The sequence below is a fragment of the Glycine max genome, chromosome 4, assembly GCF_000004515.6.
Source record: "Glycine max cultivar Williams 82 chromosome 4, Glycine_max_v4.0, whole genome shotgun sequence".
Lineage (NCBI taxonomy): Eukaryota > Viridiplantae > Streptophyta > Magnoliopsida > Fabales > Fabaceae > Glycine > Glycine max.
Window position 1 is genome coordinate 50,580,886 of NC_016091.4, and position 15,133 is coordinate 50,596,018.

Consider the following 15,133-nt stretch of genomic DNA (forward strand, 5'->3'; position numbering starts at 1 on the left):
ATGAATGATTAAGACAAAATGCACTAGGGAGACCAGGAGGATATATATATATATATATATATATGTATAATTCATAAATATCGGAGTCGTCCCTGTTTTGAATTCTATGTACTTTTTTCTTGGTCAATCTCAAATAAAAGCTATATTATTATTGAGTAGTACGTGGCACCTTCAACCAGCTTTGTTTGGTTCCCTCTCTGTTGAGTTGCCTGAGTCAGACTACCCTTTGGCAGCTGCATGTTTTTTTCATAAACATGGCACTGCAATAACTTTTAACATTTTTCTCCTGCAATTTTCAACATTTATTGATTTTTTCAGAAGAGTTGAGAAAGATTACATTAATGGTATACCAGCTATGTGCAAATAATTCATCTCCTCAAATTTTAACTTTAATAAATATATAAGGTATGGAATTTATAATAAAGTTGCATGCGAAGAACACAGTTCAACTTCAACCACATAAAGTACATAAAACAAAGTAATGGAGCTAAAAACACCCAAATTAAACTTTAATGCTTAACGTCATGTCAACCATCAATTCTCCCCATATAACTAAAGCTAATGGGTGCAAAATCATCGCTAATAATGCCATCTGATATACAATACATAAATCACATACATGATCTATGGATTCGAGCTAGCGTGCAAAATAATCTCTCCAATAATGCTATCTGATAGTGCAGTTTATGAGATTTGTTAATGGATTTAATTTTTGTTAGCACTAGTGAAAAAATATGTTTTCATCATTATTTATAACGCTATGATTTCTTCACCAATAGTTATAAAAAAAATACATTTTTTCCATCCTTGACTTAATTGTAGCCAAGTATTTTTGCCTTACGTATCATTTTCTGCTTTTTTATCGGCCCCTCCTCTCCTCTGATGCCTTACACCGTTACACGTTTTTATTATAATAAAAATACAGTGCACGCACACGAGACAACTGGCATGGTGGAGGATATGAAGTTATTGAAATTTTGAAACTTCGTTTACTAGGCACCATTAAAAATAATTCGAGAGAAGTGAGTAAGGTTGATGTGATGTGATATAAAGAGATAAAAAAAATTATTAGTTGTGTTTAAAATAAAAGATTCTCAAAATATAACCATTTTAATGAAATATTATACATAGAAATGTAGTTAATGATCAACGTTGGTCCAATAATCTTAAGTTCGATTTCTTTAAATAAGATTTTGGGTTGCTGAAAAAAACATAATTAAAAATAGAGATCTAATAAAAGGTAATTAGTTAAGTATGTCACCACAGATTAACCATCAATAAAATTGATAGATACTTTATAATAATGTTATGGTGATAAAAAAAATATAATTAATTTAATTTTAATGGTTAAGAGTAAATATTAAAAAAAAGTAGTTAAGAACAAATTTAAGTATTATTAATTTTTTTTCGTAAGTTTAACATGTTATGTAAAGATTGACCATGATGATGAAAAAGTTTTAAGACTATCTAATTATTTATGGTTATGAGAAGTGTTAATTAATAAAAATAATTTAATACATATTTTATTTTTGATTAAAATTTATTGAAAACTAAAAAAATAAGGAAAAAAGTCATTAATGTAAAGCATGTATTAGAACAAAATTTGTGAATTTCAATAAAGTTAATTTAGTCAATAATAACAAAGAGGGAGTTAGAAAGTGTTATCACTTACTAGCATTTCTTTTGTGTTATTTGGTTTGGATGGAATTAAAATTATAAAATAAATTTTATTATGAATGACATTTTAAAAGATCATTCAAAAATATTTTTGTATATGTTCATAAATAAAAGGATTTAATATTTTTTTCTCTAAATTTTTCCAATTTTTGTTTTTAGTTTCTAATAAAAAATTTATCACGGTTAAATAATGACATGACAATCATATTGATAATTACTTGAGTTTTTATATCATTAACCTGTCTAACATGTTATTTATGTGTAATTTTTTTTAAAACATCTTTTTAGTTCCTTATTTTTTTATGAAATTTATTTTTAGTCCCTCAATATTTTTTTTATATCTTAGTTTCTTCTTTTTTAATAAAATTTATTTTTAGTTCCTGAATATTTTTTTACCAATCTTAACCCCTCAATTAAAGTGGACAAAAAAACAGAATGATTATTGATCGCAGGTTCTTATGTCAATGGATAGTTAAAGGACCTATATACCTCCATACAATTACATACTACTTCACAAACTTCCCAAATGACAATGCTCAATGCTAGCAAGAATGATGGAAAGTTTTGTAGCAAACATAGGGTGCTATAAAAGCTAATTAATTTTGAGGCCCGTTAGAGAAGTTCGTCATTTCTTCACTCTTAGGCTATATTCTCTCTAAAATTCTTAAAATATCTAACCACTCATTTGAGATTCAGATTTTGGAAGAAGACTTTGAAGATTTAATGGAGCCACATTAATTATTCATCTTCATCTGCTTTTCTATTATGTATTTCATTATATTTTGATAAATTCCCTTTGGTTAGGGATAAATAAACTCTATGGAAATCCTCTATAATTGAATCCTAGCCTTTTATATTTAATGCAAGTTTATTCATAAACTTGAGTGATAATCTCTTCTCTTAATGCTTTCGACTGATTGACCATTGAAAGAATGAGTTTATAATGCGGAATCTTATGATTGTAACTAGAACTGAGATTGGTTGTAATTTTTTAAGACGACTTTATATATGAATAAAACTTGTTAATTCATGTGTTATTGGGAATTTATATATAAATTTAATATTAGATATAGGGTCAGTTTATTTAAATTTATTTGTTGAAATGAGTATTTATTTTAATAAAATAAATAACTTTCTGTTTTGTTAGTGTATTTGTTTACACTAGTTTTACTTTAAAAAAATAGTTTTATTTTTGTTTTAAGAAACAAATCTTATTTGTTTCTTAAAAAAGTACTTATATACAAAACATTTATTTTAAAAAAATTTAAAAAATTTAAACAAACTCACCCGTAATTTTGCGGAGTTAAGGAATTCAAACACTGTGGTTATTTCCAACGAATTGAACTTAATCTAATTTTGTAAATATAAACTTCAATAGTTGTCAATTGACTTGTGCATATATATTACATTGACGAAACTTGTAGAAGAACGATCATGGAGGGGTTCGAACCCTGTGTCCCAGTCCATTCTTATAATCCATTTTCAATCACTTAAAAATCTTAAAAACCTAATGTATTTGCCCCAATCTCCACCATGTCAATCCTAATGGGTTATATAGTTTTCTAAATTTAATTAGCCTTTTGTAATCTATTATTTTTAATAACTCACCATTCAAATAGTACTTATTAATAGTAAAAATTAGGTATTACACTAGCCTCTTTGGAAACAATACGTAATTATCAAATTATTACTTATATGAATTTTGGTGACATCAATTCTGGTAGTGGTTAGTCACACTTAACATGCATCAAGATCACAAAACATTTTAAATTAATAATAAATAACTTAAAATCTAGCTGCACAAGAAGGCAGAAAGATATCAATTAAGAGATTTAATAATAATATTATTAAAAGTACGTTTATCATTTGATAAGAGCTAAAGGATGATCAACCACCCAAGACAAAAGTGGTTAAAAGCTTATCATCACATAGAGCGTTAGACATATTTTCTTTTAGGATGATATATTAAAGCAATGCCAATGACACTGCCTCTTGTCTCAATCTGATACTGTCCCTTCCCAACGTGGAGACTGAAAGCAAGAAATTAACACACATAACTATTGCAGATTTGTGAGGCAGCAGAAGCAGAAGTGCAACTATGCACAAATTCCTTAGGAAATCTGTGTTAGATATCAGATGAGGTAATTGGAAGCTGTGGTGTCTCTGTGTGCTTTGTTGTAGGTGATGACGGCGTTGGGTTTGAATAGTCTTTGCCTTTGCCCCATACCACAGAGTACAGACCCAATGCGATAATGACAGCTCCAATGATACTGAGATCAATAGAGAAAGACAAAGGAAGGGAATGATTCAGAAAATTGATACGGACACGTAATGAATAATTAAAATTAAGTAATAATCACCATGCAATAATTGTGACTAGTTAACTTCATATACGGGTAATCAAACTTTTAATTGTGGCAAGAAATTAAAGATGAAGAATTAAGAATGTGAATAAATCAAGCAGTGAGTAATAAGATACCTTCCCAGATGAAGCTGCTCTGCAAAAAGGAAGGAGCCTAAAGCAGAAGTTATGACCATGCAAAGGGGATTGAAGGCAGTTAAAAATACTGGGCCTCTGGTTTGCAATATCAATCCTTGGGCATAATATGTAATTCCAGAGGTAACTATTCCCTGTAATTATGAAATTGACTATCAAGAGAAAACTTGCAATTTAAGTGAGCCATCAATACAATAATATAAATAGCTCTTTTCTTTTGAATTTAATTTTCAATCACTATTAATGTAAATATCTTTACACTGTTAATTAATTAAAAATTATTGTAAACATAATTTTTAAAATAACTATTATGGAAGTGAATAATCTTATCACACATGTTAAATATAACAAAAATATTTATGATATTAATACATTTTAATTAAATTATTTTTTATTAATGTAAGATTTAAAGTTGATGTATTATCAATTTAAATTTTTTACACGAATATTGAAATATGCATTGCTGTGTTATTAAAGATTATAAAAGCTTAATTCTTAATTCTTACAGATAATTTGGGCTTAAAGAAAATAGTGAACTAGGGCCAAAATGGGCCGACCAACGAATTTACTTTTGGAGTGAACAATTTGTCTTTTTTAGTTACAATACTTGCCTCGTAACCTTTTGCATTCAATAGGCTGGGATTGAGAGAAAACAAATTAATTTGGTGTGCCGACTAAATTCATCTTATTTATTATGTGTGTTACCTTGCTTTGAAAATCAGATTTTGAAGATGAAACAAAAATAGGTTTTGGGGTCCAGGAAACAAGAAATATTGGAATGGAGTACTGACCGTGTAGAGAGGGCCATAGAGCCTGAAGTCCCAACCTAAGGCCCATGCCACAAGCCCAGAATGACGAGTCGCTACTATTGCCACCACGCTGGCTTGCAAAGCACCCGATAAGCATACCAATGAAGATAGTGACAATTCCGCCGGATACCTTTTCAATGTTATCGACTGCAATTCACAATTTAAGTATCTATCTCAAAATAGAACAATGAAGAAATAAAAATGGAATTAATTAACATATACATGAGATACAAGATTGGTCAAGGAGAGAGAGCGTACCTGTAAAATGAAGAAAGATGACCAAGCAACACAACCGAGGAGGAGAAAGAGAGTCCCTGAGAGCCAGTGTTTGATAACCTGAGGGGAGTGGCTTCCATCTTGGTGGTGGGTTGTGTCAGGAGAGAAAAATAGCTTAATTTGAGGACCTTTGTAAAGTGTCATTAACAAAGCACCTGAAAAAGTTACCAACGTCCCAATCACCTTTGCTAGGCTCCGCACCTCTTTTACATTCACACGCTCTAACCTGATGCAAGTGCGTGGTTACAGAATTTTGCATTAAATAATTTGTATCCAATAGTAATTGTCACTTTATCTTGTGTAGGTAAACATCAGTAGCTTAATTACCTTAGAATTACGGCTAGCACAAAAGTGACAGAAGGCACGGCATTCATTATGGCAGAGGCAAATGAAGCCGATGTATATTGCATGCCCAAGAAAGTGAACCCTTGGTCAATCACTGGCCTGAAATATCACATGTGATGGGATTCAAGCCAAATTTTTTCATTTAGTCTAATCTATTACAAATTACAAGCCAAACGAACTAATACGTACTCAACTTCTTTTTTCTTTTTTTAAAATAAAATTACTTCCTAACCATATCAATAACATAATAATTAAAATATATATTACACACCTGCATAAAATCATTAATTATTATATTCTAGCATATTATATATATATATATATATATATTCTATGCGATAATATAATATTGAATTAGTTGTTAAACACCAATTTGAGATATTAAAATCTATTCACGTTTTATTTCCCGTAATCAAATTTAGAATAATTTTTTAGAAGCTCAAATTTCTAATTACTAACTTAACAAGTAGCTCAAGAAAAACTTAAAAAGTAATTATCCAAATAAATGCATTCCATTTATTAGTTTTCTAATAATGAGATTTATATTTCGTGGTTATGAGAATACTAACTGTTATACAATCTAATTGTTTCATATTACAATATTAAGATGGCTTAATTTAATGAGAACATTTTTTTATTTTTCATTTTTATAAATATTACTTTGCGAAAATATTATATTACTTTTATTTTATTTTTTATTTTCACAGCATTATATAAAAACAAGGAAGTTAACTTTCTTTCATGTTCTCATATAAATATTTAAAAATAAATTATACATAAAGTAAACGTGAGTTGAGAATTTTTATAATTATTTATATAAATTAGGAATAAAGACAAAAAAAAAATCTCAAACCAAACAAATTCTTACAATTTTAGTGATCCATGAAATAATTGGTCAATCTTATTGGTATCTCAATTTTAATTAAATTAGATTTTAAGCATTTATACCGTAAAAGTTACTTCTGCATGCTTTACCAATGCTTGGCATGATGAACTTATAACTTGTTAAAACTCTAGTGTTTGTACCTTGTATGTAATATGATAAAATGAACAGTTAATATTTGTTATCCTTAGCAGAAATATATTAAATAGACTACCTAGTCATAAATTTTACAACGTCTTCATTCATTACAGACTTAAATATTTTTATTATATATTCATCGTTTAAATTATATATTAATTACTTAAGTGCTCATATTTTTGTTGTTAATTAACTTTGAAAGATTATGCCCGTTTATATATAGGAGAAATGTTACTTAAATAATAAGCATGTTGTTTAAATTAGAGTTTACAAATTATGTCTTAACTGAACCAGATTTTATAAAATTAACCTTAAGTAAATTTGAAAGTATTATTTTATATTTAAAAGTGATTTTACCATACTGAATATTCTTTGAATAATGTTAATTAAAAACACTTTTAAATGTATAACTATTGAAAGAGTTTTTTTATGTATTGTCAATGGAATTTTTTTTACACCAATTAAAAATCAAAATAAATATAATTTCTAAAATATTTATTATAAAAATCAACAAACTTCCAGTTTATAATAAATTCTACGGTAAGAATGAGTGAACTTATATTTTTGTTATATTAAAAAGGTTCCTTTTTAGTATTCGTTTTAAAAGAAAATAAAGAAAACTATATTTAATATAAATCATTAAAGTGGCAGGTATATAACTACCAAAAAAGTGGCCGGTATATGAATATTTGTTTGTTTAAATTATGTCAAAATAATAAATATATCTAGATTCACTCACTTCAACGAAAAGCTGAATTTGGTGTAGCTTTTCTTCTTTAGGTCAGATAATTGTGTAAGAAAAACATTAAACTATAAATTAGAGCTACTTGTACTAGTAACGATTTAATATGGGCCTGAATTAACTAATTTTATATTTATATATAATTGTATTTACTTAAATTATAGTATTTTTTAAGTGAGAATATATAGTTGATAAATTAACAGTACACGTAAAGAGGTTTTATATATACTGTCATTTAACATTAAATTAATATATATAATTTATTAACTTTTGTATTAACAACTTTAAAAGTCATGTCTATTATAGTTGTGATTGGTTCACTGTGATAGTACATTAAAAATTAATCTTTCTTATAAATAGACAATATATACATTTATTTATTCATAATAACAATTTCACTTCTATAAAGCTTTTTTTTTCTGCTGAGGTATTTGGTTGCGTAAATTATTACATTACACTTTACATAATTACATGTTCATTTACCAACTTAAAATATACTTTAAGTAACTTATTCTATATTTAGAATATATAATTTCACTCAAAATTGTATTTACTTAAATTGCAATACAGGAAAGATTATATTTAAAGCACACACACCTTTATTTACTACAATAAGTAAGTCAATAACACATTCACTTTAGTGAAACTTATTACTACTGATCAAATAGTTGTGTAAGTGGAAATAGATGCATGATGTCGACAACTTACATATATTTGAATTAATTTATTTTTTATATAAAAAATGTTATCAAAATACTGTTGAAACACTTTTTTTAAAACAGCCAAACATGCATGTTATTTACTTAAAATGACGTGAATGTAAAGTAGGTCAAATATAAAAAGGTGGCAGCGTGTTATATCTGTATTGTCTACTGATAGAGTGATTGCTAGAGGTTTTAGGTTTTAGATGATTACTCCACAAATCCCAGTGCCACTATCTGTAAGAAGACAGGGAGTGTTATCTTTGGCCTAATTTTCCTGCAAAATTGTAGAGTAATGTTAATTAATTAATCAAACAAATTAAATAAAAGCTAACACCAATTTTAAATTTTCATCATGCATGAATGAGATACCTCTCGAAAATCAATGCAAAAGGAGCAAGGGCCAATGCAGCGATGGCATTGCGATAGACAACGAAGACGTAACGATTCATTCCATGGTTGAGACTAGCGACGGAGAAGATGTATGCACCGGCGAACCCAAATTGAAGTCCCACCGTTAACAAATAAGGCTTTGCCTTGCCAAAACTAAAACTAGCACAACAACATGTTTCTTTCATCTTTGTATGTTTGGTTGCTATTTGCTAATGTTTGAAAATACTTTGTGAGATACTCCCAAGTGTACGAAGTGGTCTTTTATAAACACCAAGAGTAATCATGAAGACAAATTGCACTAGGGGAGAGCAAGAGGATAAGTATCGGAGTCCCTGTTTAAAGTTCTACTTTTGGTCAATCTCAAACAAAAGCTATATTATTGTTTAGTGGGAGTGTCTGCAACTAGCTTTGGTTGATTCTCTCTCTATTTAGTTGCCGTGAGTCAGAACACACTTTGGCTGTTCCAAGTTTTTTTCACAAACGCACTGCAATTAACTTTATATTGCGCTACAAAAACAAAACACTATATTTTGCTTTTATATATAATATAATATTCTTACGTACGGTTGTCTCTAAGAAAATCCCTTTATTCCACCGTTCGGTTAAGTTGAACATTTTTCGCGTGCAATCTCAACATTTTTTTTTCTATACAAGGGCAGCAACCAGGTTTTAATTATTATTAAAACCTCCAGATATTAAATCATCCCTAGTAGGTGTATTCATATATAGTATATGTAGTAATTGCTCTTAATACTATGTGACACATAACTCTTGTTCCTTAAAATGTATTCAAGAATTCGATCCCACGTTTATGTTATAGAAAAGTATTTATTAGAAGATATCAATCTTTTAGATCTTTGAGGAATTAATAAATAATATATAGTTATGAAATTTAAAACAACTTTTTTAAATGTTAAATGAATTATATTGTAAAAAAGCTATGACATACCAACAAGTTATTAATTCAAGTGGTATTGGATTTAATTTCTTAAACAATATCTTTAATTTAATTTTTTTGAATGAAAAAAGTGATTAAGAAAAAAAATTCACTAAAAATGATCCATCAATTTTATTAACAAAAACTAATCATTAAAAGAATTAGTGGATATTTTAGGCAAATTGTGGAAAAAGAACTACACCGTAACAAAGTTACATTCGAAAAACTCAGATAAACCACTGAATGGATCGCTAATTAAAAACACCAAACTTGAATGCTTAATGTCTGGTCAAACATCTGCCATATAACTAAAGCTAATGGGTGCAAAATCATCACTAATATAATGCCATCCGATATACAATACATAAATCAGAAACATTATCTATATATGGAATCGAGCGTCAAGTATCAAATCTAATGCTTGATATCATGTCAAACACCAACTCCTCATATAACAAAAGCTAATGGTGTAAAATAATCTCCAATAATGCTATCTGATTTCTCTCCAAAAAAAATAATGCTATCTGATAGTGCATTTTATGTGATTTAATTTTGAGTTAGCATTAGTGGAAAAATTACAGTTTTTAATTATATATCATCACACAACGACTTCTTAACTAACTTTTATAAATGAAAAATCCTTTCTGCCAACCTCCACTTAATTGTAGCCATGTATCATGTTGCCTTAAGAATCATGTTCTGCTTTTTCATTGCTTGCTCCCTCCACAAAACTTTTACAAGTTTTATTATGATAAAAAAAACAGTGCACGCAGACGATACAATTGGTGGAGGATACATGAAGTTATTGAAACTTCGTTTTCTAGGCAACATTAAATAATAGGAGAGACGTAAACAAGGTCGAGGATAATGAAAATTGTAAATCCCCATGACTTGATCGGGAACAGGATCAACTTTTTATAGGATAAGAGTGAAGAAAGATGAAATACCCACACATCGAGGAGTTTATATTAAAAAACAATTTTATTATTATGATAATTTAAAATTTTATTTAAAAATATTTTTATTTCATTAATGAAATAAAAATTTAGATATAAACTTATCTAGAAAAACATAATATGTATTCGAATTAACTGTAAAAAATCATTAATCATATTATTATAATTAATTATAAGAAAAATAATTTTAAATAATATATTTTATTTGAATTATATAAAAACAATTAAATTTTATAGTAAACTAAAAACACTGTTTATAATAGTTATTTTTGTATTTAAAATAATATATCATTGAAGTTTTGTTTACAATTATTTTTTATTATATAAAAACTTTTTCATCGTTGACAAATTTGTGAAATACAATAATTTTTAGAAAATAAATTTAATATTTTAAAAGTATTTTTAATCTAAAAATTAAGCTTTACGGTACACATTATACAAAGTCACTGTAATATTACTTTAAGTGATCATACATAAATTACTCATAATTTTAAACATACACACCTATAATTTCTTTCTTTTTTTATTACATCATAAATTCTATCATATTTTTTATTTTTTTATTATCTTTTCAGGTGTTGGATAACATATTGATTGTTTATATATCAAATGTTTTCTTATTATTTATTTTTTGTATTTTGAGGGGGAAACGTCAGTGTTATTTTGGAATTAATTAGTAAAAAAAGTTTGAAAATTGAAATGACAATATTAAATGTTAGATATTCATCATTGAGAAGAGTAGTGATATTTTTCAATTACTTTGGAAAGTGAGACATTTAGTTATACTCACATATTCATTCTCAGAAGCAGCCATATCCCATCCTAAATACTCCATAAAGAAGTTTATGAATAAAGAATAAACGAGTGTACGTAATCACTTAAAGCAGAATGTCTATTATGAGAGAATATTTTTAAGTTTTAAATCTCCAGTAGGGTATTTGGGGTTAGTAGGTAATAGACAACATATTTGAAATAATAAAAACTTTTTATTGAAACATTTATTAAGAAATCGAATAAATTTTGCACATTCTATTATTTTTTCTTCATTACATATATTTGTGTGTTCTGTGAGTAGTGCTAGTACCTAGTACATTTTTTAACACATTCTCTTATTAATTTTAAAAAATATAAATTTACAAGTGATATCAAACTCACCATTAAATAAAATAAAATGTGAGACTTAATTATAAAATTATGTAATTTTTAATAAATTCAGTCTATAAAGAGCAGTGCTAGATACTAGTGTATTTAATTATTAGTATTTTTAATTTTTGTTGTATCCAAAATTTTACCAATAGATTTAGACATCATGGTCTGCAGCAGCACTGCAAGACACCTCAACTGAATGTATTAATTGGAATTGGTTTGTTTCATCAACGCCATGGATCCAACTGTAAAACAAACAAACTCTTAGTCGCTACAAGTTACTTTTAAGTCATTCAATTGATTAAGTTAAAAATATCTGCATTATTATGTTTTTAGTTGCGTTGCTTCAGCGTGCATGCACGATGGAAAACGAGTCTAGAAAGAAAATTATTATTTTCCTCTTTCCTCTATAATGATTTGCTTTAGCCTTTAAGTTATTTGTTTATGTAAGGAAGTGATTCCAAAGATCATGATTTGGAGTGCCCAATCTCTAACAAAAAGCTATGTGTGCCAAATATGGTGAGGGTTTATTATATGTGGCCACCTTTTGACATTTTTGTCACCCAGGACGAAAATAACCGTAAAATTATGCCTAATTATTTGTTCTGCTTTATCTTGGCGCCCTCAATGTCTGCCTCTAATGAAGGTAATAAAAGAGAGTGTGATACCACTAAGGTCACGAATCACGATTCGTTGTAACGAGGAAGCACTTTTACACTGATACTGATTACTGTATTATTTATCTAATTTTGTTAACATCAACGACACTAAAGCGTGGATTTGAGAAAGCAAGATGTGGGGGAGAGTTGCAAACTTGTTTCACGGTTTGCTGGCATTCTTACGATAGTGAGGAGTTTTGTTTTAAATGGAAGCTCACTCTTGGTGTTATTTATTTCCTTTGGGGGGTTATTATTGCTTTGTAATGGATGGGTTAGATCTAGAAATGCTAATGCGGGGAGCTTTTTTTAGTTTTTGTACTGATGGATGGGTACTTTAGAGTTTGGAATGAATATTGGGTTGGGCACATCTTCTGTGTTTAATGTAAGGATTCCTTTAATTAATAATTTTTCTTAACATTTAAAATCATAAAATTTAATTAAAAAACATTTACTGTATTGAAAAAAGTTTAATAAACATACACAAACTAATGACTCAGTGAATGATATTAATATACATTCAAATTCTTGAGTATGCAACTTTACTAAATATATATTCAAAGTTTTAGATAAAAAATACACATTTAAATTAATTGTAACTTATTTAAATGTGATAATTTAACTTTTATTTAATAATTAAGAAAATCAAATTCAGTTGGTTGAATAATATATATGAATTGTTGAAAAAAATTTATACATATATTTGGTTTACATGAATAAAAAAAAACTTATTTAACGGATCAGATCTCAAGTAAGATCAAATTTAATGTGAATTTCTGAGTTATTATTAACTCCCTGCCAAAGTCACCTAATGATCTTACTCATCGCTTCCTGATAAAAAAAAATTAAAAAACTAAAAACTACTGCAAACTCACATTTTCTGAAGCCATAGATCCAACTACCGGCATCCGAACCTGAATCGCGTTGGAATTGTTGAACAACAATTACCATACCAACTAGGAAAGCTGGTGCCATAGCTCAAATAATTGTAAGCAATCAACTACATTTTTTATACGGTAAAAATTGCGTCTTTTGTTCGACAGCACTATATCTTTGTGCAAGGAACATGAGATGATCCATCGATCAGATTAACCTTTGGATCAAAGGCCACGTAGATATTGCTTAACTGATAAACTTGTCAAAAGTTGGTAGATTTTATATTGGTTAAAGGGGAGGAGTACTGTGTATATCAGTATATTTATAGAAATTAATGTGTAGAAAAATAAGGTGGTCTATTTGGTAAACAATAATTAAGATAAGAGACAAATATAAAGAGATCATAAAAGGATCAAATTGAGGGGGGAAAGGAAGATGGAGACAATTCCATATAATAAAGGGAAGATGATAAAAAAAATACCCATTAGACCAAGAGACATGCAAATAGGAGCTTGGACATGGGGTACCACCCAATCGACAACATATACTTCTATTCATCTGTCAAGAAAATGGATAAATAAGTAACCCTTTGCTTTAGTAGTCAAGGCATCTGCTCAAGGCCAGTACCATTATTGACTCTTTTAAGCTGATTAAAGTTCTTTGCTTTAATCATTTTTGTCCCTTGTTTGTGACATAAGAAACCTCTTCTATAAATTTCGTGTGTTTCTTGTGCTACGTATAAATTTCAATAACTTTCTGAACATCAAAGTGGGATGATAAATAAATGTTTTTTGTATTTTAGAAATTATTTTTGAATGCATATTAAAAAAATGAGAGATTGAGATAGTTATGTATAATATATATCACGAGCAGTGTAATTTTTTTTATGTTTGAATGATAAAACTATTTTCAACAATTATTTTTTTAAGATTTCATCTTTTTTGTTCTAAAACTGGCGTGTTAATAATATATATGTTTAATATTTTTAAAACACACTTTTATTTTTTTGGAGTGGTTTAAAGAAACCATAATTTTTAACTTATAATGTTATTAAAACAGTTTTTCACTTTTTTAAAAGTATTTAATTATTGTAAATTTTTTAAAATACATTTTAAATAAATAAACCATTTTTTTAAAAACAATACACAAAATATGACCGTAAAAAGTTGGTCAAAGAAATATATGATTGATTGTGTCTAAATAAAGCGGGAAAGTTTGTGAGAATAAAATATTAAAGAGTGATAATGAACACTCATATCTATTAAGCAATTCATTAATATATATTATTTTTTTTAAAAATTATTACATCATATCACTTATTATTTTATCTTTTCTTTATCAGGTATATTTATTTTTCAAATATATATGAAAGAAAAGTTTAGGATGCATGGTGGCGTCTGATATAGTATGACATATCACATATGCTGGGTGGAATTCCTTTTTTTTTTTTTTCTTCAAAAATAGTTTTGGACTCATGAGCGGGTATTGATCTTATCCCTTCTCTATTCATTAAATATCAATAATAACCTCAATGAATAGAGAGATTGTTGGAAAATTGAGGGGAAGTAAATTTTGGAAAAATTTGCATCAATAAGTTATAAACAACATCTAAATATATTAATTCAAAACCTTAATACTAAGGTTGATGGATCTTCAAAACTTAAGTGTTTTTATTATTATTGGTAATGAGATTTAAACTTAAAACCACATCTAAATACTCATTTTTTTTATTATCATCAGATCAATCCCTAATAGATTCTCTATAAGTGTTTTGTATTGAATTAAAAATAATGAAAAGAATGAAATTAAGAAAATGATCATTTCTCATAATTGGCGAACTAATATATACAATAGATTTTGTTGTAAAATTTAACCATACAAAATATAAGTGATATAAAGAATGATTCTTATATGAGAAAAGAATGAAATTACATCAAAGAAATTTGTCATAATTTGTATTAGATACTTTTCTCTAATATGTCAATTACCAACTAATCGCACAATGGTCATGCAACAATTAATTAATTCAAACATTTAGTGGGTGATCAAATTGAAGAATTAAAACAATAGAGCAAACTAATTGATAAGGCAAACAATGAAT

The 15,133-nt window shown here is 27.6% G+C and overlaps 1 protein-coding gene across 1 annotated transcript; it reads right to left on the reverse strand.

Moving 5' to 3' along the window:
* Nucleotides 1-3,524: 3,524 nt before the first annotated feature.
* LOC100812537 (uncharacterized) lies at nucleotides 3,525-8,697 on the reverse strand. The gene is made up of 7 exons (NM_001254674.2): nucleotides 8,441-8,697; nucleotides 8,283-8,345; nucleotides 5,587-5,703; nucleotides 5,242-5,485; nucleotides 4,966-5,130; nucleotides 4,157-4,308; nucleotides 3,525-3,947 (listed from the first exon to the last, which is right to left on the reverse strand). Exons 1-7 carry the CDS (start codon nucleotides 8,644-8,646, stop codon nucleotides 3,803-3,805), a joined length of 1,092 nt encoding a protein of 363 aa, NP_001241603.1. The 5' UTR covers nucleotides 8,647-8,697; the 3' UTR covers nucleotides 3,525-3,802.
* Between the last annotated feature and the right edge of the window lie 6,436 nt (nucleotides 8,698-15,133).

What these genes read in the sequence shown, in the direction of transcription:
- LOC100812537 (NM_001254674.2), bottom strand. Translation starts at nt 8,646, where the DNA reads ATGAAAGAAACATGTTGTTGTGCTAGTTTTAGTTTTGGCAAGGCAAAG. An exon ending in CATCTTTCTTCATTTTACAG is followed by an intron (nt 5,131 to 5,241) that starts GTACGCTCTCTC and finishes TGTGAATTGCAG; the next exon opens with TCGATAACATTGAAAAGGTA. An exon ending in TCTATGGCCCTCTCTACACG is followed by an intron (nt 4,309 to 4,965) that starts GTCAGTACTCCA and finishes TCATAATTACAG; the next exon opens with GGAATAGTTACCTCTGGAAT.